Genomic DNA, 27769 nt, shown 5'->3' on the forward strand with positions numbered 1-27769 from the left:
AAGGAAGGAAGGAAGGAAGGAAAGATGGAGGAAAGAATATCTGGTCAAAATTGGTAGAAAAATGCAGGGGAGAGATCAAGATATGCCCCAAGCACCCATGGTATCAGTTTCTTTGTCTTTATTGTACATATGGAAGTTATTAATAAGTATCTGTCTCAGTATACACCAGCATAAAGTATTTTGAAAAACAAGAAACGATGAAGCCAGAATATTGGCTCCATTCTAGTACTGCCTGATTGAACTGATCGGCAGAGTGTGTTCCCAGTTCTTGTGCCTAGAAAAAGGTGTTGTATAAGGCACTGGTCATTCCTAACAGGTAAAATGACATACTAATAAGCCCCAGATGGGGGAGCTCCAGGAACAAGGGTCAGGTATAGAAAGTGAACAAGCATCTGCACTAGGAAATAGCCTATTTATGAGGAAGTAACTGGGTACTGAGCTTGGACAGGGAACAACAAGGGTCAGAATCTGACTACTGGACCATTGGTAGGGAGCCAGAAGGTCAGGTAACTGGAAAGGTAGTGAATTGGTACAATAGATGCCACTACTGAAAACCAGGGAGTAAGGTAGGGAACCAAGAATCAACAAATGGTCATGGTTATAAAACAGATATATGTTATTCATGATGTCTCAGTCAACAACAAGCATTTATTAAGTATTTACTAACTTGGGCACTGGACTACAAGCTGAGGATTAAAAGAAAGGTAAAAAGATGGTCTCTGTCCTGAAATATCTCACATTCTAATGTATCTCTCTGGAACACAGAGCTTCCTGCAGTCACACCTAAAGAAAGGAAGAGGACTTTTCACACATGCTCACCTTGTATTCTTGGAGAGGGATACCACAGAATGAGCCACACAGGCTTGCTCCTCACCCAGGTGGATTCATGGGAAAAAAGAAAGTGGAACACTGCAAGAAATGAAAAGAAAATCTGAGCAACTAAGCTCCAGGCATACTTTTAGTTCTAATGTTAATTATTTCACTCATGTTGACATACATTTATTAAGTACCTATTTGCAGAGTAAAAACAAGTGTTAAGCATAGAACACTAGGTACTGGGAGAAACGAAGATTAATAAGACACTCAAAATTAATTTTTAAAAAAACAAATAAGACTAACCCTGACCTCAAGGAGATTATAGTCTAGTAAAGAAAATCAGATGTGCGCATTAATAATTATATTTTAAGTTAGTAAGTGATAAAAGTATGAGAGAAAGTATGGATAGTGGAGAGAGAGCCATCCCCAAATCCAGGAAGACCTGGGGGAAAGTACTACCTGTGACACATATTGGTTATGTGACTCTGGGTTTGTCATTTAATCTCCCAACACTCTAGGCAGCTAAGACCATACATTGAAGAAATGTACTGAGCTGCATTCCCTCTCTACCAATTCCTGTACCAATTCCCTGTACCAGTGAAATCGCTAATATAGTCCCTATCTCTATGTGATAAAAGTGCTATATAAATTCAGAGAAAGGCAATGTTACCTGGAGATATCTCTGAAGGGATGAAGGAAGACTTCATGGAGGATGTAGGCTTGAGGTTAGGCCTTGAAGGATGGACAAGATTTCAACAAAGACAGACTGGAGAGAGAGTGATTGAATGACATGAGCAAAGACACAGAAATAGGGGAAAAAAAAGGAAGAATACATTCCTTTAACCATCAAGTCACTCTCTTTTCTAGGCTGCAATTTCCTCATCATTGCTCCCTGCTCACTTTCTGGGCTGGCTCTACCTCTGTCCTCAACATTGGCTGCTTTGCTTCCTCCCCTCTCTCCAGTGCAGGATAACTTCATCATAAGACTTACTCATTGATTGGTGAACCCTTACCCAGCACAGCCACGTCATCAGAACTCCCTGCCACGCTGCCCATTTCCTTCACTGGCTACCTCACCCCATGTGCCCCTCTTCCTGCCTCCCCTTTTTGCGTCTTCTCCTATTGGAATGTCAGCTCCTTGAGAGCAGGGACCATCCAGTTTTCTTGTTTTTGTGTGCCCAGCACTTAGCATAGTACCTAGAACATAGTAAGTGCCTAACGATCGATGTTCATTTCTCTCTCTCTCTCTTTCTCTCTCCCTGACTGTCTGTCTGTCTGTCTGTCTCTCTGTGTGTGTATGTGTCTGTGTCTGTGTGTGTGTGTGTATCTACAAATAAAATGAGAGAGCTGGAAGAGATAATATCTAAGGTCTCTTCCAATTCTAAATCCACAATCCTATTAAACCAGTTTATATGCAATGTAGACCATAAATGTAGGTGTAATGGAAGATACGGCTAAAAAGTTAGATGTAGGTCATATTGTGAAAGATCTTGAATGCCAAGCTGAGAAATTGGTACTTTATTGGGTAGGCAATGGGATGTTTCTGAAGGCTTTGGAGACAAGGAAAGGACAAAAATATTTTGAGGTAGAGAGAAGAGTAAATGATAGAGTTCACAAGGTAAAGGATCCATTAAACTAGGACTGCTGCAATTCATTTTTTTTGTTTGTCATAAATGGCAAGAATTTATTTTAATACATATTTTTTGTGGAGGGGCAAACTATTTATGAATAAACAAGAGATAGAGAGCAATGACATGGAAAATGGATAATTTCAATAACATTAAATTAAAAAGGGGTTGTACAAATTAAACAAATGTATCCACGGTCAGAAGGAAAGCAGAAAATTGGGGGCAGGGGGGTATTTTATAGATAGTTTCTCAGATAAAGGTATCATATCTCAAATATGTAAAGAACTTTGTCAAATCTATAAGAATATGAGTCATTTCCCCAATTGATAAGTGGTCAAAGGATATGAACAGGCAGTTTTCCAATGAAGAAATTAAAACAATTTATAGTCATTTGAAAAAATGCTATAAATCATTATTGATTAGAAAAATGAAAATTAAAACAACAATATCATTTTACACCTATCAGATTAGCTAAAATTATTGAAGGGATGTGGAAAAATTAGAATACTAATTTGGTGGAACTAAGAACTGATCCAACCATTTTGGAGAGTAATCTGCAATTACATCCATAATGTTATTAAACTACCTGTACCCTTTGACCCAGCATTACCACTACATTGTCTTTTTCCAAAGATGATTAGGGAAAGAGGAAAAGAACCCAAATGTTCTAAAATATTTATAGCAGCTTTCTTTGTGGTGGCAAAGAACTGGAAATTACAGGGATGCCTTCAAGTTGTAGTATACAATCAGGATGGAATACTACTGTGCTATAAGAAATTATGAGCTCAATGATTTTAGAAAAACATGAATAGACTTGCATGAAATAATGAAGAGCAAAACCAAGAAAATGTTGTATACAGTAAATTCTTTTAAGAGTAACTTTAAGTACCTAAGTCATTTTAACTATTATAAATACCCAAATTAACTATAAAAGGCCTATGAAGGAAGATGTTATCTGCATCCAGAGGAAGAACTAATAAATAGAGATATAGAATGATTTTACTGCCAAATGTAGGACCTCATGGAGAGTCCATAACTGTAGTAAGTGTCCTATTTATCATACTAAATGCTTTTCATCATAAACTTCTTTGTCTTAGTCTTTAGACTAACCTATCTTTTGACCTGATCCAACTGGGGAACCATCAGAGTCAAAGTACTAGTCTTAGGAAAGTGAATATGGTAGCAAGTTGCAGAATGGATTGGAGGGGGAATAGAATGGAGGCAGAAAGGCTAATTAGAAGGCCTTTTCAACAATGCAGGCATAAAATAATCCCATGGTAGAAACAATAAAAATGGTAAGGATAGGCTAGATACTAGAAACAGTGAAAAAAGCAAAAGTGACACTATTTGGTGAGTGATCTGGGGAATGAGGAAGAAGTTATTCTGTGGTTTTGGTACAACCATTCACAAGAACACAACCATCAAGACCTTGGCCTTTATAAACTAAAGACTTTCCCAGGCTCAGTTAGTCTGAAGCAATACCCATTCAATGACTAAGCTAGGAAAGAATTGAGACAAAAGATAGCCTAATTTGCCATGACAAAAATATTGGCCTGGGAGGGGAAGATCCTCAAAGTTTCTGGCCAGAATGGAAAACATTTGCTATTTACATATTAGGCCATCCAAAGCTAAACAATGGGCTGGGTGTAGAGCCTCAGGCTGGGGCTATTACTGGCCATTCAATGATAATCAGAATGATTTGGGTTTAAAGGCTTAGTCAATTAGGTCTGTTTGAAACACAATGGGCTGGTCCAGAGAATCCCTAGACTCCTTCAAAACCATTATTTTTTAAAAGCTTGTGTTTTTGTTTTTTTTTTTTTTTCCAGAGCTATATTTCAAGAAATCATAAACAAAAACTACACAGGACAAAAAGTAAATTGTCCCAGTTTTTAGAATAAAAATCTAGCCCTCAAACCCCCAAATATTTTACAAAATATAAGCAAACAATAATTGTATTCTCACAGAGAGAGTACCCACATGTAAAGAAATAACATTTCAAGTGGAGAGAGGGACCACATGTAGCCAGGGGCTGTAGTGTGTGGTTTCAAAGGAGGCAGAACAGACATCTTTAGCCTCATCTTCCCCCACTTCAAGAAACACTTTCATTCTTGCCAGGTGTTTTTTTTGTTTGTTTGTTTTGTTTTCAGAGCCAGTTCTGGAGAACTGCAAGCCCTCAGTTCTTCTAAAGTGGTGTGATCCAAGGTATGGTCACCGCTCTCCTGGCCTGTGCTCTGGCCTGTGAGTGGCCACAAGCACTCTTCTGTGCCCTGGAACTGTGACCAGGACCCCTGTACCCCACATATGAAATGTGGCTAACAATAGCACCTACCTCTCAGAAATGACTGCATTGGCAGGGCCCACTGAATCTGCTGAGGCACAAATCAGCCAAAAGGAAGGTCCCTGACTGATGACTCTCCAGTGCTCTGATTACCAATGCAGTCTCTTTTCCATGTTACCATGTAGAATCTTTGATTGGAGGTAGGAGGGACTTTAAAGGTCATCTGGTCCAACCCCTTCATTTTACAGATGAAATAACTGAGGCTCAAAGGGATAAAGGGACTTCCCTATGTTCACACAGGCAGTCCTTCACCTGTGAGTCAAGCTTCCAGAAAGTAATCTCCCACTCTTTAATTATGAACGAAGGAATGCCAACATGCACTTTTTCACTAGCACTGAGAGTTAGATATCGTGAAAGGTGGATCCTGTTTTGACCTGCTCAGACCAGATCATGTCTCTAGTTTACTTCTATTATAGACAAAGGAACAGACTCTTCCTGGACATCACCACTCTACCAGAAACAAGCAAGACCAAGCTCCTTGGGTCCAATGCCCTTAAGAGAAAGCCTCAGAGGAGGAGAAACCAAGATGGCAGAGAAAAGGCAGCAACTTGCCTGAGCTGTCCCCGCTGGACACCTTTAAATAATGCTACAAGACAGTTCCTGCAGTGGCGGAGCCCACAAAAGGTCAGGATGAAATAATTTTCCAGCCAAAGACAATGTGGAAGGTCAGCATGAAAGGTTTGTCTCACCTGGGTGAGAGTGGAGCACAGTCCAGCACAGTCCCAGACACTTTGTCAGCTATCTGATATGTTGTATTTACAATCTATTCAGGAAGTTCCTCTTCTTGTATCATGGTCATAAAAAGTGAAATAACGCAGGCTTGCCGAGTCTGCTAAAATAACATATGTAAATTTCAAGAGATAATTAACCACTGCACCTTGATTTTTCTATAAATATGACTGCTTCACCCCAAATCAAGGCCATTCTGATTTGGGTTGAACCCCGAATGGTCGCCGGCTAGTAAATTCTCCATTTAAAACTTATACTCTGTGGCGTGTCTCACTCGATCTCGGTACAAGACTAGCACGCAAAAGCTTGAGTGCCACAGTGGAGCAGGGACCCTTGTCACAGTTCCAGGGCAGAAAAGAGTGCTTGTGGTCACTCACAGACCAGAGCGCAGGCCAAGAGAATAGCAAACATTTCTCCTTAGATCAAGCCTGCACAACATATGGTCCATGAGCTACTTGTGGCCCACCAAAGGATTTTAGGCAGCTGTCATGTGACCTGCAGCAACCAACTATCACCAGTCTTTCTCTAGTCTAATCTATCTGTGGCCCAAAGAAGTTTACAATTTACACAGGTCTGCTTTAGATGATACCATCTTGGAAGAACTGAAAACTTACAGGTCTCTAGAAGTATCTCTGAAAATACCTGCACAAAAACCCTGAAGGTTAGGACAATGTATCCTCCAGCCTGGAAGCAGAGTGCCACTTTAACAAAGAGTTAAAAGTCAAGTAATAAGCTAGAAAAATGAGCAAACAACAGAAAAAAAAATCAAACCATAAAAAGTTACTCTGGTGACAAGAAGATCAAAAGACACACTCAAAAGACAACAAAGTCAAAGCTCCTGTATCTGAAGCCTCCAAGAAAAATATGAATTGGTCTCAGGCCATAGAAGGGCTCAAAAATGATTTTGAAAATCAAGTAAGAGAGGTAGAGGAAAAAGTGGGAAGGGAAATGAGAGTGATTCAAGAAAATCATGAAAAAAGAGTCAACAGCTTTGTAAAGGAGACACAAAAAATTCTGAAGAAAATAATACCTTAAAAAACAGACCAGGCCACATGGTAAAAAAGGTCCAAAAAACAATGAGGAGAAGAATTCACTGAAAAGTAGAATTGGCCAAATGGAAAAGGAGGTACAAAAGAAGAAAATAATTCCTTAAAAATTAGGATTGAACAAATGGAAGCTAATGACTTGATGAGAAATCAAGAAACAATTAAACAAAACCAAAAGAATGAAAAAATAGAAGACAATGTGAAATATCTCACTGGAAAAATAACTGTCCTGGAAAACAGATCTAGTAAAGATAATTTCAAAATTATTGAACTATCAGAAAGCCATCACCACAAAAAAGAGCCTAGACATCAGCTTTCAAGAAATTATTGAGAAAACTTCAGGAAGATAAAGAAACCTACGTGGGTCTGTGTTGCTAATATTTAATAATCAGCTCTTCAGAAGAAAAAAAGTACACATGATACACTTTTAAATTTCATCTGCATTATAAACATTTTTTTCCATCACTTTCTTAAGTCTAGACAACAAAGAAAACAATAAACCAAGCCCTGATTTGTAGTATTTGCCAATTTCCAAAGTATAAATGATTATGCTGAAAATTTAACAGTTGGCTCTCATGGGCCTTTACTAGCCTGGTTTCAGCATACCCCTGAACTTATACAACAATTATGGAAATAATGAAAGTCTTCTTGAGTTCAGAAGTTCCTCTGAGTTCTCCATCTCATTCCAATCTACTATTTATGAAATTCACCTCAATGATACTACAAAACTTGTTCTGTCTCTCTCAAAATAAAGTTGACCAAAAATATGAAGATCATCAGGGAACACTCCATCACTGTTTTTTCATTTGCTATTTCCAGTCACCACTAAGGAAGGAGTGATTTGGAGCAGCTAGCCCCAGAGTCTGTCTGAGAGGCTGCCATTCTTGCATCCTCCCATTCTTCACTGACGGGTCTCTATGACACCGCATTCACATGGGATCATTGACTATTCCTGCTGTATGTAGCTTGTTTACTTGAACTACTGACGTAGATAGGAAGAGATAGGATCAGGACTACAGAGAAATGGTTAACTTTGGAAAGAAGGAGAAAGAGGCACTTCTTCCTATAAGACAGAAATGAAAAGAGGAAATTCTGTGATAGAGATGAAGGTATAATGCTAGGACATATTTTGAAGTTGAAATCAAAGAAATTGAGGACAATTATCATGGATGGCCTTAGTCTTCTTGATAAGTAAGGCCATTTCCTGAGAAGGAGTAAGGTAGAGAATTAGGTGAAGAGAATAATATCATATAATAAGAAAATTATAATCACAAGATGTTTAGCATCATAGTAGATATTTAATTTTGCATTCATTCTTCTAGTTGACTTACCTTTCAAAAAGCTGAACTTTTGCACCACGTCTCCCAGTTCTGGTTCTTGCTTCAACAGTGTTTGGACGGAACAGATCTGGGGTCCCCCAGCTCCCCTCGATTTTGAACTTCACCTTTCTGCAGTCTGTCAGCCCCTGGGACCAGCCGCCTCCTGCTTCCGGGACCACCTGCCCCCTACCTCCGGGACCAGCCAACCCCCGCCTATGGGACCAGCAGACCCCCCACCTCCGGGACCAGCCACCTCCTCCCTTCGCTGACAGTGCCATGAGCTCTAGCTCCCAGATCCACCAAAACTTCTCCTCTGAGGCCGAGGCTGCCATCAACCACCTGGTCAACCTGTACCTGCAGGCCTCCTGCTTCTACCTGTCCGTGGGTTTCTGTTTTGACCGGGACAATGTTGCCCTGTCTAGGGTGTCACGTTTTATCCGTGAGCTGGCAAAGGACAAACACGAGGGTGCCAAGCACCTTATGAGACTCCAGAACCAGCGTGGGGGCCGTGTCCTCCTCCAGGCTATGCAGAAACCTGCCCAAGATGAATGGGGCCGCAGCTTGGATGCCATGCAGGCTGCCCTGAACCTAGAGAAGGACCTGAACCAGGCCCTCCTGAAGCTGCATGCCCTGGGCTCAAGCCAAGGGGATCCACACCTCTGTGACTTCCTGGAGAGCCACTACCTGGGTGAGGAAGTGAAGCTTCTGAAGCACTTGGGCAACCACCTGACCACCCTGCGCCATGTTCAGGAAGACCCCCAATCCGGGCTGGGGGAGTACCTGTTCGAGAGGCTGAGCCTGAAGAATGACTAGGGGAAGCGGCCTGGGCAGGCAGCCCCAAGGCCAAACCAAGAACACCCACAATAAAGCTAGCTGCTCACCCAGCAAGAAAAAAAAAAAAGCTGAACTTTTAATTAGGGTATGATGACCCCATGTGGCAGTGGGTATCTTAATCATAGACACGTGATCTGAAAAGTAGTATGGTTTGTGTTGCAAATTACCTCATAGCATTGTTGTAACAAAAATACTCTGTAATCCTTAAAGTGTTTTTATAATAGTTCTATAAGTCAGAGATCTGTAATTCTATACTTTAGGTACTCCTTACCCCAGTGCAAATTGTAACATTTCTATAAATTGCACATGGTCTTTAAGAATCACTGTAGCCAACAAAATCATTAACCTAGGGCTAATCTGGTGATAAATCTCACCCAACTTGTAGATGTTTCTTGGAACAACAGACATACATTCCTTCACTGGGCCTATACTCTAGTCCCTTCCAGTAAGGTTGGATCTGTCAGAACTTGTACTCCATTGGCACAGTCTTAAAAAATCAATGGTTACCACCATGCCACAGGGCAGGTTCAAAGTAGGACTTTACTTTAGGATTATATCTGCATGCACATATTTTTTTTTAATTAGAGAAGAAGTACGATATAAAGGGTTGGCTTCAAGTCCTATACTTGACATATATTGGTTGTGTCACTCTGGGGCAGTCACTTAATTTCACAATTACATCCCACTCATCGCAACCCCAAGGAATTCTCTAAGGCTATATATTGGAAAGTAATTGATTATCTTCATTGGTAGAAAAAGTTCTCCTCTTTGGGAGTTCCCCACAGGTACCATAGGAAAATCTCTAAAGTGTTTTCCCTCTCTCAATCTGTAGGTGATGCTAGAGAGCAAAGTACCCTTTGCCTAGTTAGAAAAGGCTTTTGCTTTCTCCAATCAACTCCTAGCATCAGAGCTTCCCCGCCCCAACCCCTCAGGTCAGCTCCTCATACCAATTGCAAAGCCTGGTCTTCTGATCTTAGCTAGTCTCAGATCAAAGCAGTTGTTATTATATCCTCTTCTCTGCCAATGTCAACTTTTCAGCTCAGTTAGCTTCTGTAGGTAGATTCTAATGTCAGCTTCTTCCTTCTAATTCCTTAGTTTCTCATGTCCTTCCTGGATAAAAGCAAGACCTCTTTGCATATAGGGGCTCAAATCAATCTTAGATTGAGAAATCCAAAATCCATATTTCTATAAAATAGGAAACAGTCAATATGCAATTTCCCCACAGTCCTCAAATAACTTTTTGATTCAAAATTTCCCAGCTCTAAGTACCATAATCCTAAAGATAATTGTATGTAAATTAGCTGCTCGGAAACAATGCCCTGTCACTATTTTCACTATGGTCAATACTTTTGCCTCCAAGTGAGTTGCTTTCATTCAGTTCCTCTCAGAACCATCTGTTTCCACTCAAGCTGCTTTTTTCTGTTTTTTACACAAATGGTATTTTTCTGCCTCTTTCATTAAATCAAATATTCAAATAAGAAGATCACTACCCTAGCATAGAGCCTAGCCCATAGTAGGTGATAAGTTCTAGGGGAATGAATGAACGAATACATATGCATATAGTATACATATGAATTGAGGGTGCATGGGCATTCAAAAAGGACTAGCACCTCCGGTATGAGGGCTTTCCAAGACCTCTCCAGGGCTGCTCCTTTACTTTTGGTGTCCCCTGGAACTCAACTCTCACCTGTGACCCCAAGAAACTATAGCATGCACAGCAACCACAACCCAGTGAATGGTCCCAGGAGATGAGCTAAACCAGGTTAAGGGTAACAAACAGACCACAAATCCACCAGTGAATTGGAGGAACATCTACTCTAAGCATATGAAGAGTTCCACAGTGGAATGGGCAGATGAGAGCAACTTGTTCCAACAGTCATGAAGGCAATGGAAGCAGGTGCTATAAAATGCTTAGAGCTTGGTCAGACATCCAAGATGCCAAGGTCATCTACTGTGCCCCAGGCTACCACCAGTCATCCTGACTCTTGTCGCACTACTAGACTCCAATGACTCTGGAGGAGAGTGAGGCTGATAACTTTGTGCAGTTCTGCCTCACTTAAATCCAATTCACAGGCAAGTCATGATATCACCTTGTGATGTCATTGGTCCTCTTCAAAAATGAAGAACAAACAAAAAGAACATGTGAATTGGGAGAGGTTTGGCAGAAGATGACAGAATAGGTCAGAAAATTTCAAATTCTCCAGATTTCCTCCACAAACAAGACAAAATAACACCTTAGGGTGAACATAGACCAGCAAAATAAACAAGAGTTGGGGCAGAACAGTGATCCTCCTGGGACAATTGGAGAAGATGGGAGAAAGAGGCCAGGTAAGAAGTTAGGCTGGAGTGAAGTATAAACACCTCCAGGCTAGCTCCACTGAAATAGCAAGGGGCAAGCCCTGGGGGCAACTGGTTGGGAAGTAGCCTCAACCTTAGCCACAGGAATTTTTGCCTCCCAGACAGTGTGGGGAGTCAGTTATCTGTGCAGGAGAAGATTGGGGAAGCCTCTGCTGACAAGGGCCACCAGACCCAGGTGTGCTGTTGAGACATGGTCCTGAAAGAGAAAGAACCAGCACGCATTTGGTGAGTGCAGAAGCAGTGGGGCAGAGGTGCTGCTGGCTATGAGTAAAAACAGCAGAGCTGAGTTTTTGGTCTCAGTTCCAGGCCAGAAAGGAGAACCGAGGATTCTCAGGGAGCAAGAGCATTTCCAGCATAGTGTGCCTGGGGGCCCCACCTGTGGCTTGGAGAGAGAAAGCAGTGCAGAGGTTAGACCCAGGACAAGCTCAAAAAATAGCAATAAGAATGACCTGAGGCCAGAGACACCACCCCCCACACCCCAGGATTAGAGGTGATTATAATAACAAGCTACTAATTTTTTTTTTTTAATGAGTAGATAAAGGAGAAGAACCCAGCCATAGACAGCTAATATGGGAATAGAGAAGACAGGGATTCATCTTCAGGGAAGCATACTGAAGCAAAAAAAGCTATTCTCCTACCCCAAAAAGTAACATCAAATGGTCACATGCCCAAAAAGAATTCATAGAAGAATTCAAGAAAGACTTCAAAAAACAAATAAGAGAGATTGAGGGGGAAAAAATTTAAGTAAGAAAAATCAAAGAAAAATAAGATTATGAAAAAGAAAGTCAACCAACTGGAAAAGGAGATCTGGAATCTTAAGGAAGAAAATGACTCCTTGAACATTAGAATTGGGCAAAGGGAAGCCAGCAAAGTTATAAAAGACTAAGAAATAATAAAACGAAATAGCAAGAATGAAAAAATAGAAAAGAATGTGAAACATAAGGAAAACAACTGATCTGGAGAAGAGATCAAGAAGAGAAAACATAAGAATAATCTGACTACCTGAAAGCTATGATCAAAAAAAAAAAGAATCTTGATACAATAATACAAGAAATAATTAAAGAAAATTGTCTTGAAGTGCTAGAATAAGAGGGGAAAGTAGAAACAGAAAAAATAATCCACTGTTCACCACTTGCAAGAGATTCTTAGAGGAAAACTTACAGAAATATCATAGCCAAATTCTCAAAGTCCCAGATTAAGTAGAAAATATTACAAGGAACAAGAAAAAAGTAATTCAAAAATGGCAGAAACAATCCAACTTACACAAGACCTAGCAGCAGCTACACTAAAAGACCACGGGTCTTAGAACACTACATATGAAAAAACAAAAGAACTGGGGTTACAGCCAAAAATATCATTCCCAACAAAGTTAAGTGTAATCCTGAATGAAAAAAAAATGGGTATTCACTGAAGTGACACACTTTCAGGATTTTGTTACAAAAAGACCAGAACTTTTTTTTGAGAAAAATTGACATAGGAGATCCAAGAGAAATATAAGGTAAACATCAAAGATTAATTAAAAGGGACTCAATAATGATAAATTTTTTAATTTTTATATGTGGAAATGTAAACTGTATGTCTAAGATTGTCATTACTAATTGGGTAGCTTGAAATAAAGTGAAGTACAATTGAGTATGAAGTGATTCCATAAAGCAAAATGATGTAGGAAAAGATAAGGAGAGTAATTATCTCATACAAATGAGGTGCAAGAGGAAGAGTTGACACAGAGGAATTAGAAGGGGGAGGACAACTGGTAATTCTGGAACCCTACTCTGGGAATAGGTTAAAGAGGAAACAACACACACACAGAGACATACACACACACACACACACACACACACACACACATACACACACACACACTCACAGAGGCATAAAAGTCTCCTAAATTCAGAAAGAAATAAAAGAGTAAGGGGATAGGGAAGAGGAAGAGGATAAGGGAGGAATAAAGAATAGGATGGGGGAGAGGGTAATAGAAGGGTATATAGATTAACAGGAATGGGATAAAGAGGAAACAACATATATATTTAGAAGGGTGTAAGAAGCTTCTAAATTCAAAAAGAAATAAGAGTGTAAAGAGATGGAATGGAGGGAGAGGATAAGGGAGGGATTCTTGGAGGGGTTTAGGTTAAGGAAAAGGAGGTCAAGTTTGCAGGTAAAAGTAAAGTGAGAAGCAAGGAGGTATAGGACTAGGGTGAGAAGAATAGTGAGGAAAATATGCAGAAGGAAAATATGCAAGTAATTATAGTTCAGAATGAAAATGGGATAAATTTATCCATAAAATAGAAACCGATAGCAGATTAGAAAGATGAATTCAGCAATATGTTGCTTTCAGGAAATATTTTAAAATGAGGGATACATACAAACATAAAATAAAGGTCAGGAGAAGAATTTATCATGTATAAAAGCAGGGATAGTAATCATGATCTCAGACAAAGTTATAGCTAAAATAGATTTAATCAAGAGAGAAAAATAGGGAAACTACACTATGTGTCACCCATGTATAATGCATAGTTTTAGATCATATAAAATAGCTAGATAGTATTAAAAAAAATGTGAGTATACCTACCAAAACAGACACAAGTGTTATATGAAAATAAACACAAAACACCTTTTATATAAACAAAGTTAGATCTAAATAATTGAAATAGTATTTATTGTGCATGTGTAGGTAAAGCTAATATAATTTTTAAAATAACAATTTTACCTAACTAATCTATTTATGTAATGCCATCCCAATTAAATTACTTAAAATTATCTTATCGAGTCAGAAAAAAAATAATAACAGGGTTCATTTGGAAGAGCAGAGGGTCAGGAACTTCAAGGAAACCGGGAGAAAAAGATGTGAAGGAACTAGACTCAGTAGTATCAGACCTTAAACCATATTATAAGGTGGTAGTATTAAAGTATAAAATGGATAATTTTGTTTATTTTAAAAAAAAATTTTCCTGTATAAATAAAACCTATGTGGCCGAGAATAGAGGGAACATAGAAAATTAAGGAATTCTCATAGACAATCTCTCAGATAGAATGTGATTAAGCTGGAATATTGTTGTGGTATAGGAAAAGATGAGCCGGATGATTTAGAAAAATATGGAAAGACTTGGACTTATGAAGGAAAATGCTATCCACCTACAGAGAAAGACAAGTGGAAATAAGCATAATATGTTCTTACATATATGTGTGTGAGTGTATATGTGTATATATGTTTATGTTTATGGATACCTATGTATGTATGTGTGTCTATGTATATATGTGTGTACGTGTATATGATGGGGTGATGGGACCTGGACCCTTAAAAGGAAAAGAGCACGATGTTGAAAGCAGCTCTGTCCCTGAACTTTCCCAAACTGGCATTTCTCCTGAGGCATCTGGTCCATCCCAGATACTCAATAATCCTTTTAACTGACCTTTCACTGTGGCTCTCTGACCACTTAATTCCTTTCATTGTGGGCACCTGGCCCACCCCAGGCTACTTACCACTCCTTAATCCCATCCAGATCTTCTCACTGATCTTTTTTCCCTTTTTTGTACATAAGTATCAGTCTTACCCCCATTAAGTTGCAGATTTACTAGGAATTTTTCCTTCCATACTGGTGTTATAATAAACCTCAATACTTTGATGGAAAGGAGGCTTGAGTAGTTGAATTCTTTCCAGGCAGACCCCCTTGTACCCTTATATTTTGGGGTTCCCAGCACCCCAAACCACAATATGTTAGTGTGTGTGTATAATATACATATAAATATATATATATGTACATATACACTCATACATACATATATATGTATGTATGTATGTATGTATGTATATGTGTATATCCGGGGTGTTGGGTGTGCTCAGGGAGGACTGGTACCTCTGGTGTGATGGCTGCTGAGCCCTTTTCAGGGCTGCTTTCCACATTTGGTGTCCACTTGTTCCACCCCACTCTCACCTGTGACTCCAAGAAGCTGTGGCATGAGCAGTGACCACACCCCAGCAAACCATTTCAGCAGCAACTTGGAAGAAAAGTTGAACCAACACACAGTTGGCAACAGTGGAGCAGAAAAGGAGTAGGCAACTTTCAGAGATTTGGTATATAGCACTGCATTTGCTCAGCTGGGTCAGAACACTAGCAGACACCAAGACTGGTTTGATGAAAATGATGGGGAAATTCAGAAGCTGCTAAAAGAAATGAAAAATTGGAACCCCACAGGATTTACCAGCAGGACAGCTCATCCATCTCTAAGATGGCAGCATTTAATTCCATCAAAAGAAAGGACAAGCAAAGCTTAGAGAGATGCAGGGTTCTTGACTCAGTAAAGAAGGCAGATGAAATTCAGTTTTATGCTGATAGTAGTAATCCAAAGTGCTTTTATGATGCCCTGAAGGCTATTTATGGGACAAAGACCTATGGTCCATCTCAACTACTCTTTGTTGACTTAGCTGCATTGATTAGTGATAAGGAAAAGATCCTAGAGAGATGGGCTGAACACTTCCATAGTGCCATAGTGTTCTCAACAGACCATCATCAATCAATGCTGAAACCATTGACTGTTTACCTCAGGTTGAACTCAATCCCTTCCTAGCTGAAGATTCAATTGAAGAAGAGCTTTTGAATGCCATTAGGCTCCATTCATGTGGCAAATCACTTGATGCTGATTCTATTCCAACTGAGATTTACAAGGTGGGGGTCCATTGCTCATACAAAAGCTGACTGAAATTTTCCAGGTTATATGGCAAGAAGAGGTTATCCCCCAGAAGTTCAAGGATGCCTCCCTTGTCCATCTCTATAAAGGTAAAGGAAATAGACTGCCCTGTAACAATCACAGGGGATTGTTAGTCATTGTTAGTCATTGCTGGCAAGTTTCTTGCCAGAGTCCTCCTTAATAGGCTGATCCTTCACCTGGAAGATAGTGATCTACCTGAGAGCCAGTGTGGCTTCAGGAAGGACCAAGGAACAGTTGATATGGTGTTTCCTGCCTGACAACTTCAGAAGAAATTCCAGGAGCAGAACAAAGGTCATTTGTAGATATGAGCAAGGCCTTCCATACTGTTAGTTGGGACAGCTTATGAAAACTATGTCAAAATTTGGTTGCCCTGAGAAATTCATACAGTGATGGCAAACAGGGTGGGACTTTTTGTCTCTGTTTTTTCTTTAGGAATGCCTTTAATGAGTTTTGCTTTTCAAATGTAATGGCAAGCAAAGTGCAACATTTTGTTGTCTTTTGTTTTGGAGTGCTTCTCAGGACTAAGGCAATCAAGTGCCTTTGATTGAGTCCTTTGTTTGAATTAAGAGTCTTTGTTTTAATCAAGTGTCTTTGACGACCTGCTTAAGAAACAAGAAAGCCCCAGGACCCAGGATCCACACCCTTTTGCTAAGTAGATGCTTAGCCTTTTCCCACACCTTTTTGGTAAGTCAGTGCTAAGCCCCAGGGCCCTGAGACTGTATATATGTTCTGAGGCTAGTATTTTGTTTTGGGGGGTTTCACTCATTAGAAGAGTGGTTTTGTGGTTTGGACAGACATGACTCTGGGTAGCCATTAAGAGCTGCACCCCTCCCCCACCCCAGTTTGGAAATCCAGATGTTGTTGCTTCTCTCTCTGGTAACTATGTATTGTGATTTGGTCAGACAGATAGAAGCTTATCTGTTGATTTGTGTTATTTTGCTCTGCTTATATAATTTCTGCTTGTAATTTCTGTTTATGTTTTCTCTGAAGTTCAGGGTGTTGACTTTTTCCCCTAAAGTAAATGTGCGATATATTTATGTTTAATTAAAGTAAGATTGTTAACCCCTTAAAGTTCCTTTCCTTAGAAAAGCAGATCAAAAAACCTGTGCTAGTAGCCTTTCTGTGTGCTGGTTTTATTGGCCTTACACAGCCACAGTACAGCAAGTAGTTGTTGTCCCACATGCTGGCTTGGGTTCTAGATAATGGACAATGCTCTCGTGCCTTCCCAGTCACCAATGGAGTGAAACAAGGCTGTGTGCTTGCTCCCGTGCTTTTTAGCACAGTGTTTTCAGCCCTGTTGTCAAATGCTTTCAATGAGGATGAACAAGGTATCAAGATCAGCTACCACACTGATGGTAAATTCTTCAACTTGAAAAGGCTACAAGCCAAGACCAAAGTGGAAGGAGTGTTGGTGCATGATTTTCTGTTTGCACATGACTGTACACTCAATACAGCTTCTGAAGGTAAGATGCAACCAAGTATAGATCAATTCTCTGCTGTTTGTGCTAATTTTGGCCTAACAATTAACACCAAGAAAACACAGTTGCTCCATCAGCCACCACCACACGATTCATACATGGAACCATCAGTTACAGCGAATGGAGAAGTTTTGAATGTTGTTGATAAGTTCACTTACCTTGGTAGTGGACTTTCCAGGGATGTACACATTGATAATGAGGTTGATACATGCATTGCCAGAGCTAACTCAGTGTTTGGGAGCCTCCAAAGGAAAGTGTGGGAGAGAAGAGGTGTTAGACTGACCATCAAGATAGAAATCTATCTTGCCCTACAGGAAAATAGAAGGGAAGGGTATAAGAGAAGAGGGGTGGTGATGGAAGTGGGGGCAGATTGGGGTAAGGGGTAATCAGAATGCATGCTGTCTTGTGGTGGGGGGAGGGGAGAGATGGGGAGAAAATTTGGAATTCAAAATCTTGTGGAAGTGAATGTTGAAAACTAAAAATAAATAAATTAATAAAAAGATTACCACTTCCTAAAAAAAAAAAGAAAAGAAAGGTAATGGGTAGAAGAAAGACTTTTGTCTTTGTAAAAACATAAAATGGAAAAGTTACCACCTTTTGTTTAGAAAATAAATTACAACCACCCACCAACCATGTATATCCATGCTTAATTGTAGGTAGTCTTTTGGGGGAGTAGGGGAGGAAAGGGAAAAAATAAAGCAATATAATAATATGTAATAGCAGAAGACAGAAGAAAACCTACAAAGAAGCAATGAAAAGCTGGGCAGCTTTGAAAATAAAGTGCAGTATTTATTATGTAGGTTTTCTTGAAATGAAAATGTATTGCTTTATATTGAATCCACTCTTATGTTCTGCTGTATACTATTTTTTTCTTTTCTTATTTTGTATTTAAGTTGAAAATAAATTTTAAAATTAAAAAAAATGTGAATTGGCACTTCAATTGTAGGAGTAAGTAAATGTTAATTTCTGTTTTCTTTTCTCAAAATATTTTCTGGAAACAGGTCAACCTAAACAATGTTATGAAGTGTTGTATTTAAAGATAAACTATATATAACAAGGACACTTAATCTGAGATTCCCAGTACTCATATTTGGGGGTAGGGGAGGGTTGATGAGCTTGGGTAGGAAAAAAAATGCATCTTTAGTTTCATTAACCTTTGGTTTCCTTTGTACTACTATTTATTTTATGCATAAAATCTTTTAAATAATTTTTATAAATATTTTATATTTATGAAAATTGTTCTATTTTTTGCATTTTATTAGAGTAAAAATATTACTCTGATAAGAGATTAGATTGCCAAAGGGGTCCATGACACCTAAAATATTAATAACATCTAACATAGATGAAGATTTTAAGGCAAATACTAATCCATAATTCAGAACCTTTCCAGTCCTGACTGAACCACTTATACCAAGGGGTATGGTAGAGGCAGTTCAAGCAAACTCTGAGAGCAGATTGTTAAATTTTCAATGTGAGCACTTAGATCTTAGAAATCAGCAAATGCTACAAATCAGAGGTTATTTATTGTTTCATTGGTTGTTTTGACTTAAGAAAGTGATGGAGAAAAATATTAATAATGCAGATTAAACTTAAAAGTGTATTGTCCATACACATTGTTTTTCACAGAGACGTTTTTAGTTTAAACATTTACAAACACACATCTGCTTCTAACTCATATCTATCCTGGGGCTAGTTCACAACTCCACACACAATAGGCTGAATCGGCTTCAAAAGATGTTTGTCTGTAATACTGTTTAGCATCAAAATAAACTTGTCTCACTTGCCTTCATGGTCAACAGCTTCTTTCCCAGGATCTACCTCTCTCAACTACCAGACTAGTAACCATCCATAGAAAAGAGAAAGTCATTGCATTTTCCACAGCTGTGCCTTGTGGGTTTTATGGGATTTTTCCACGTCCCCAGAAGTGGACAGAAGATTGACATGTAGTAACAAAACATCACTGAATGTGGGGGAAATGCTGTAATTTATTTTCTAAACAAAAGGTGGTAATTTTTCCATTTTATGTTTTTACAAAGACAAAAGTCTTTCTTCTACCCATTACCTTTCTTTTCTTTTTTTTTTTAGGAAGTGGTAATCTTTTTATTAATTTATTTATTTTTAGTTTTCAACATTCACTTCCACAAGATTTTGAATTCCAAATTTTCTCCCCATCTCTCCCCTCCCCCCACCACAAGTAAGCATGCATTCTGATTGCCCCTTACCCCAATCTGCCCTCCCTTCCATCACCACCCCCCTTCTCTTATACCCTTCCCTTCTATTTTCCTGTAGGGCAAGATAGATTTCTATACGCCATTGCCTGTATATCTTATTTCCCAGTTGCATGTAAAAACAATTTTTAACATTTGTTTTTAAAACATTGAGTTCCAAATTCTTCCCCCTCCTCCCTCACCACTCACTGTCATTGAGAAGGCAAGCAATTTGATATAGGCTATATATGTGCAGTCATGCAAAACACTTCCATTATAGTCATGCTGTGAAAGACTAACTGTATTTCCCTCCATCCTATCTCACCCCCACCATTTATTCTATTCTCTCCTTTGACCCTGTCCCTCCTCAAAAGTGTTTGCTTATGTCCACCTCCTCCCCCAATCTGCCTTTCCTTCTATCATCCCCACTCTCTTATTCCCTTCCCCCCACTTTCCTGTAGAGCAAAATAGATTTACATAGCTGTAACAGATGAATTGAACTTTTGTTTCCACAGAAATCATACAATACTTATAATACCATAAAACCTTTTATTTGGAGTAGAATGCAGGAAAATGAATTGATTAGAGGGAAAATTGTGGAGATATTGATTAACACTTCGCTCATCAGGATGCAGGCTCCTGCTTATCAGCATATTTAAAGGCAAACATCTCCTTCTTTGTTCTTTGAGTAAACCCAGGAATTGTCTCTCCAGTGTTAACAACTCCAAAGGCCAGATCAGAGAACTTCATTCCACAACTTGCATATTGGGATTTTTCTTATTTTAATGGCAAAAGAAACTCAGACATCCTGAGTTCAACTCTTACCTATTGAGAAAGTTCCTTTGCAAGTATATATGGCTTGAGGGGGCTGAACCAAGATGGAGGCTGGAAAGCAGGGACTTGCCTGAGCTCCCTGCCAGGTACCTCCAAACACCTATGAATAAATGGCTCTGAACAAATTCCAGAACTGCAGAACTCACAAAATAGCAGAGGAAAGCAGGGCTCCAGCCCAGGACAGTCTGGATGGTCACTGGGTAAGGTCTATCACACATGGAGCTGGGAGCAAAGCAGAGCAGAGTCCAGTGGACCAACCAGACTGGGAGCTGGGCAGAACAGGCCCTAGCACCCTGAATCAGTGAGCAGTTACCAGAATTCTCAAACCACAAACACCAAAGACAACAGAGTCAGTTAGTGGGAAAAACTGTGGAGGACAGAGTGAAAGGACTTCACAGTTCGGCCACCGTCCCTGGGGCAGCGGAGAAGGTGCAGCTACAGAACTACAGTTGCAGTTGCTTCTGGCCCCAGGCCCACCTGGTAGGAGGAATTAAGTAGTGGATCAGAGCAGGAGTGCAGAGCCAGCTTAGATCTGAGTCACAGGTCAGGGTTGGTGGTTCTTGGGGGAGGAGTAGTGCTGGTGTGGCAGAGCTTGCTGTGTAGAAATAGCTCTGAAAACAACAGCACAACCCCTCAAGCTTGGGACAAAGTACTCTCTACAAGCAGTCATACCCTGACGAAAAGCTCAAGGGTCAAGTATTTGGCTGGGAACGTGAACAGGCACCAAAAATGGACTCAGATTCAGACTCAGACTATGGAATCTTTCTTTGGTGACAAAGAAGACCAAAACATACAGCCAGAAGAAGTCAACAAAGTCAAAGAGCCTACATCAAACGCCTCCAAGAAAAGCATGAACTGATCTCAGGCCATAGAAGAGCTCAAAAAGGATTTGGAAAAGCAAGTAAGAGAAGTAGAGGAAAAATTGGGAAGAGAAATGAGAAGGATGTGAGAAAGCCATGAAAAACAAGTCAATGACTTGCCAAAGGAGACCCAAAAAAATACTGAAGAAAATAACACCTTAAAAAATAGACTAACTCAAATGGCAAAAGAGCTCCAAAAAGTCAATGAGGAGAAGAATGCCTTGAAAGGCAGAATTAGCCAAATGGAAAAGGAGGTCCAAAAGACCACTGAAGAAAATACTACCTTAAAAATTAGATTGGAGCAAGTGGAAGCTAGTGACTTTATGAGAAATCAAGATATTATAAAACAGAACCAAAGGAATGAAAAAGTGGAAGACAATGTGAAATATCTCATTGGAAAAACCACTGACCTGGAAAATAGATCCAGGAGAGATAACTTAAAAATGATTGGACTACCAGAAAGCCATGATCCAAAAAAGAGCCTAGATATCATCTTTCAAGAAATTATCAAGGAAAACTGCCCTAATATTCTAGAGCCAGAGGGTAGAAATTGAAAGAATCCACCAATCGCCTCCTGAACAAGATCCCCAAAAGAAAACTCCTAGGAATATTGTCACCAAATTGCAGAGCTCCCAGATCAAGGAGAAAATACTGGCAGCAGTCAGAAGGAAACAATTTGAGTATTGTGGAAACTCAGTCAGGATAACACAAGATCTAGCAGCTTCTACATTAAGGGATCAAAGGGCTTAGAATATGATATTCCAGAGGTCAATGGAGCTAGAATTAAAACCAAGAATCACCTACCCAGCAAAACTGAGTATCATCCTCCAAGGCAAAACATGGATCTGTCAGAAAAATCATGTTAGACTGGCATGGCTGTTTTTAATGAAGCCATGCTGGCTGTTGGTGGTCACAACTCACCTTTCAAAATGTTCACAAACCACCTATTTTACAATATATTCTAATTTTCGAGGATGAAGTTGCTGACTTATGGTTACATATTCCAACCCTGTTTCTCCTTAAAAAATAAAAATCAGGACATTTGGCCTTCTCCATTCTTAAGATATCTGTTCATTCTTTATTATCCTTCAAAGATCTCTAACGATGATCCTCTCTCCAAACACAAATGCTTAAATTGGGCAAAAATGAAACTAACCCCAAATTCTGGGGCAAAATATTCTTGGCATTATTGGTTAGCCCTTTTTCATTCTGTAAAGTCATTCTAAGGCTTCCTGTTTTGCATACCCTTTGAGGAAGAGGTCTGACTCTGTAGGCTATAGATTTCATCACCCTGGAAGGTTTTCAATTTGTCTTGAGTAATAACCAAATAGAATGAATTCTTAACAAAAGTGGATGTAGAACAGCTTAAGCCTGAATTCTTAGTGGTTCTGTACCAAATATCACCAACCCTGTGTTGTCAGAAGAAAAAAAAGGCCAAGGGATAGCAGTAGCATGGAACCAGGATTTACAAAATCAATTAACTATGGGCAAAGAAGTAAAAATTCCAATGAAAGATATAAGACAATACTTGAATAGGTATAAGGCAAAACACAATTCCCAAGGCCCCATTAGTCTCTTTTCTGGGACCAGGCTGTCATGATGACCCATGGTATATTTCCAGGTTGTCAGGAGGCTGCCAGGTATAGCATAAACATTTGAAGGACTCCAATGTCTTTTCCTTTTTACTCCAGCATTTCAATGTTACTGGGATTATGATTATCCAAGTGATTTTAAAAGGAGGTAGAAAATAGGAAATGCTACCTAAATAACTCTAAAATGAAAAGTAAAATCCTATTTGTGAACCCCGGTTCTTAAAAGGAATAACAGTGATACTTACAAATTTGAGCATGTTCCAATCAAACACATAGTCATAGGAAAAACCCTGGCAATGGAACAGGTTCCTGAAGAGCTGTCTCAGGTAGGAATAGTCAGATTTGTCATCAAAACACAAGGAATGACAGAAATTCAGGTATGTAGCAAATTCAGCAGCAAAACATTGAGAAACTCAAAGCTATAGCCACAGTATGGAAACCTGGTTTGAGTGTTAGTACAATTCTCCCCCTACAGTTTCCTTGTGCTTATCTTTATCTTATCTTTTTACCTTTTATCTGTGTTATAAACACATTAAAAAATAGAACCATGATCTAAAACATTGATGAAATCAGAGGTATTCATCATTGTTCTGGAACTTAGATCCCAGAAGGAAATTTATCTGACGCTACCAAGAACTGAGGCATGCGTTCTGGGAATGCCCATATAAAGAACATGAAGAAAAGCTAGTGGAACAATAACATCAGGAGCTGAAAGAAGAGTTATTTCAGCACAGCAAGTGAAATGAGGTAAGGCCATGGAGTACAATGCTAGTAATATAAGAGATAAGGTCAAGGAACTGGGCAAAAACCTGTCTCTTCTTGACAATCAGACATGTCCAACATTTAAGCAGCAAAGAAGATAAGGACAGGTTGTGCAAAGGATTAACTGTCTGTCACCTTTCTGGTCTGTGGAGAGAAAAAAAGTGTTTCCTTCCACAATGTTTCTTCTAAAGACAAAATGGAGGTGCTAAGAAGCAAGCCTAATACCATTTGTGTTTGTTTGCTATTGTATTATACTTCTTCCATATAGTGACAGAGCGGACGTATAGTTTACTAAGTGCAATTTAACAGTGTGAAACAGGCAGACTCCCACAGAGACTTACAAGGGTAGCCTTTACATAACACTTCAATGGGAGTGGACATTTTCTTTTCACTAATTCTTTCATATTTTTATCTCTTGGTAGCAGCCTTCAGCCCCTGACAGGGTAGGGAGCCCAAATTGAAGTACATCAACACATAGCCCAGGGATTCCAAGTCATCCCTTCGAGATTGTTCTGAAGAGAAAGGACAAGGAAAGAAAAATATATGACAGGGTGACAACATTCATTCATTCACTGTATTTTTAAAGTAACAAAAAATTCACAAAGTAAATGTTTAACAGTCACATTATGGAAAAAAGAAAAAAAACCTTTAAAAATTACAATAAAACTTCTTGGGTACCTTGGATTTATAATAAATTGCCACTCTTGCTTTAAACTAAGTCAACTAACCCTTAGACTGGGGTAAAATAATGACTGTAAATAAAAAGCAAAGTTACCAACCCTTCAAGTCCTAAAACAAAACAAAGCAAAAAACAAACAAAAAAAAACCTGCTTTCAATTCAGTTACTCAGAAGCTACAACCTATCTGCCACAAGGATGTAATGGTCACTGGAGGGGTACACATTCTGATGATGCCCAAGAACACAGATTAGCAGTAGTACATTTCCAGATTTGAGAGATAAGTAATCCAGAAGGTCAGTGACTCCCCGTTTTCTTGGTAAGAGAGTACACTACACAAAAGCTCACCAGTTCCAAGATGAGTGTTGATGGAGGCACAACAAGCAGTTCCTGTGAGGTTTTTATTCTCACGATACGGTATGTGCTGATGGGTCCTAGCATCCCGGTACTTCTTGGCCAACCCAAAGTCTATGATGTAGACCAGGTTACCCTTTTTCCCCTGTCCCATAAGAAAATTATCCAGCTTCACATCACGGTGGATGAAGTTCTTTGAATGAATGTATTCAATTCGACTAATCTATAAGCAAGAAGTGAAAAGAGATGGTCAAGATGTGAGCAACAGGATGGAGGATTAGACATTTTCTCTCATCCCCATGACCTCTCACAACAGAAATTATACACCAAGGATAAAACAACTTCAGCTATCTCCACTGTCATGGGCACCCAGAATCTACAATCAGGTAGATTTGTCATCAAACCAAACCAAAACCGAAATGAACAATGTTCACTGACGCCAAGTTCACTCAGCACCCCTTCCCTAGCTCCCACACTATTAAGGCAGCACTGAGCAGATTCAAGGACTTAAAGGCTTGCAACAAAATATACCTTCGGTGCCCCCTTCCTTTCTCTACTGCCTTGGAGATTCTAGCTCTAGGCTGCCAAAGTTCAGTCCTCAACATCAAGTGCTCCAGAAACCCTTTAGGAGCAAAGGCATGCTGGGAGCTGCCATCCTTATAGCAGCAGACAACCCTGTAGCACCAGTGCTACAAAGCTCTGCCCTGCCAGGGCTGCCAGTGACAGGGGAGCCAATTCCATAGTGCCAGCACAGCAACTCTCTAAACTGCTGGTGTTGGGCCAGAAGAATAGATAGTAAGCAGGACACTAGGTGAAGACACTGTGTGTGAAGGGCTGTGCAGCATTCCACTAAGCTGGAGGTAGAGTTCAACATTCATCTGGAACAAGTTCAGCTACCCAAAAGTCACTTGGGGCAGAGACCTGGGCAGATGAACCATGAATTACCTGGTTTAAAAGGAGGCTGAGAAACTTTGAGATCCAGGCCCCAAGGAAACCACCAGAAGAAGACAAAGCCAGAAAGTGCATTAATAGGGAAAATCAGGGGAAGAAAAAAGGGAAAAAAAGACTAAAATTACCAAAGAGATTTGGGAGAAGAAAACTCAAAGGTCTTGAACATTAGCAGATATATCAACAAGGAAATCATTTAACAACAGAAGGTACCAGGGCCTCCAGACCTAGTAAAAAGAAAATGATCCAAGATTTCAGACAGAAGACCCTACAGAATAATGAGGAAAGCATGGAACCACAACACACTGTTCCTGAGAGGTTCAAAAGAGAAATGAGAAGTCTGAGAGCAGAATGTATGACCCTCAGAGCAAAAAGAATGGACAAAACAGAAAAACTAGAATCTGTGATGGAAAATCTCACCAAAGAAACAAAAGAAAGGACAAGAAAATGGGAATGCAAATATATAGAAGTGAAGAACAATCTAGAAAAGTAAAAAACAGTAGCAGTAAAAGAAAATATGCAAATTATACAAACAAAGCATACCAATCTTAAGATAAGGTGCTTAGAAACAACCCAAGGATCATAGGTTTCCCAGGAGAATATGACCCTCCCCGCCAAATAACACCATAATGCAGTAAATAAAACTGCCCAGAACTTCTGAGCATAGAAAAAGAAATACCAATTGAAAGAATTCATAGATCATCTCCAGAAAACAAAAACAAACAAAGAAATCCCAAAGCTAAAGACACATAGTGGTTAAATTTAATAATTCAATTCAGAAACAAAACATTCAACAAGCTACCAGGGGAAGGATTTTCAAACATAAAGGTAAGGATGTTCTAATAATGTGAAACTATATTCTGTACCTATCAGAAAACTAGGAGAGAACAAAAAATAATGTATTATAAAGAACAACTGAGATCAGGATGCAGCCCAGGGTTGCCTACTCTGCAAACCTGATCTAAGCAGTAAATGAAAAAAGGTAGACATTCAATAATAAAGAGGTATTTCAAACATTTTAAAAAAGAAAACCAGAACTAGAGAGATCACTTACTTCTTAAACACTCCAAACAACAGAAATGCAAATGGAGCGAATAAATGCAGGAGCCAAGAATAGCAACAGAACAGTTGAGTGACCAGTAAGAGACTCCTTCCTAAATCCACACAAGGAGATGGAAGCAAACGTGGAAGTCTGGTGGAGGTAACAGTGAAAAGGCAAGCCTAGAGCATTATGGACAAGGTGACATTAGGGTGAATCAATGCTTTTTTGTAGAACTACATTACAACATGGGAACATACATGAAAGGAGGGGAGTGAGCAGGAGGACAGAGGAATGTGTGATGGGACAGGAGTCAAAGGAGAGCTAACAATGGAGGATGATAATCCTCATCCTCAGAAATAAACTAGCATGCAGGGTAGTGGGTGGAACTGAAAAGGGGGAGAGAAGAAAGGAGGGCTTCTCTTTGGTAGTAGAAGTGTTCCACTGATGGTTACTCTTATGGGTGAAGATGGTCTATGAAGAGAGATAGGGACCTTAAGCTAGGGGTGGTCTAGTGGATTTAGTGCTTTTAAAGTCCACTCATCCTACTCCAAGGGAAGAGGAATCAGATCTGGTGGGTGGGAGCAACTTGGGGAGTGGGAGAGCATGAACCCCCAGGAAGGAGACTTTTGAGGGAAAAGGGAAAATAAAAACAAACAGTAACTGGGGAGGGTACAGATCAGTTGTGGGCTGCATAATAAATCAAGGGGAAGAGGCCCTAATACACGGCAGTATCCTCTCTGACACCAGTAGTATCTGGCATGGTTTTAGGAGACACAATTGGAAAGGGAAACTGAAGAGTAAGGTCTACAAGGAAGTGGCAGAAACCAACTACAGGGAAAAGCCTGTGGTGAATTTGTTGGAATTTTTGACTGCATGAAGAACACAGAGAGTAGAGAGAGACCGGATAATTATAGGCATCATGAATCAGGAGAATGAAGGTCTAGAATAGACAGAGAAGACAGATGACAAAGAGTAAAAGAAATCCTTTTTTGGAGAAGGGCATACAGAAAAAGGAGAAAATTTTAAAAACTATAGAAATGATAACAAAATTAAAAGCTGATTTTTTGAAAAGGCCAACAACATGTATAACCCCTTAGCTAATTTACCTAAAAAGAGAACAGAAAATTAAATCAATTAAATAGCAAATGAGCAAGGTGAAATCACAGAAAGACCAGAAGAACTAAAAAGAAAAATAGAGTGTAGTATTCATAGTTACATGCTAACAAAATATCTGAGAACA

At 39.5% G+C, this 27769-nt stretch overlaps 1 protein-coding gene and 1 pseudogene across 1 annotated transcript; one reads left to right on the forward strand and one right to left on the reverse strand.

Moving 5' to 3' along the window:
• Positions 1–8152: 8152 nt before the first annotated feature.
• Positions 8153–8689, forward strand: LOC118848463 (ferritin light chain-like). The gene has a single exon (XM_036757351.1). The coding sequence runs from the start codon at positions 8153–8155 to the stop codon at positions 8687–8689; it is 537 nt and encodes a 178-aa protein (XP_036613246.1).
• A 2497-nt stretch (positions 8690–11186) lies between these two features.
• LOC118846958 lies at positions 11187–25565 on the reverse strand (annotated as a pseudogene).
• Positions 25566–27769: the final 2204 nt, after the last annotated feature.

This window comes from Trichosurus vulpecula, chromosome 4 (genome assembly GCF_011100635.1).
Source record: "Trichosurus vulpecula isolate mTriVul1 chromosome 4, mTriVul1.pri, whole genome shotgun sequence".
Taxonomy (NCBI): domain Eukaryota; kingdom Metazoa; phylum Chordata; class Mammalia; order Diprotodontia; family Phalangeridae; genus Trichosurus; species Trichosurus vulpecula.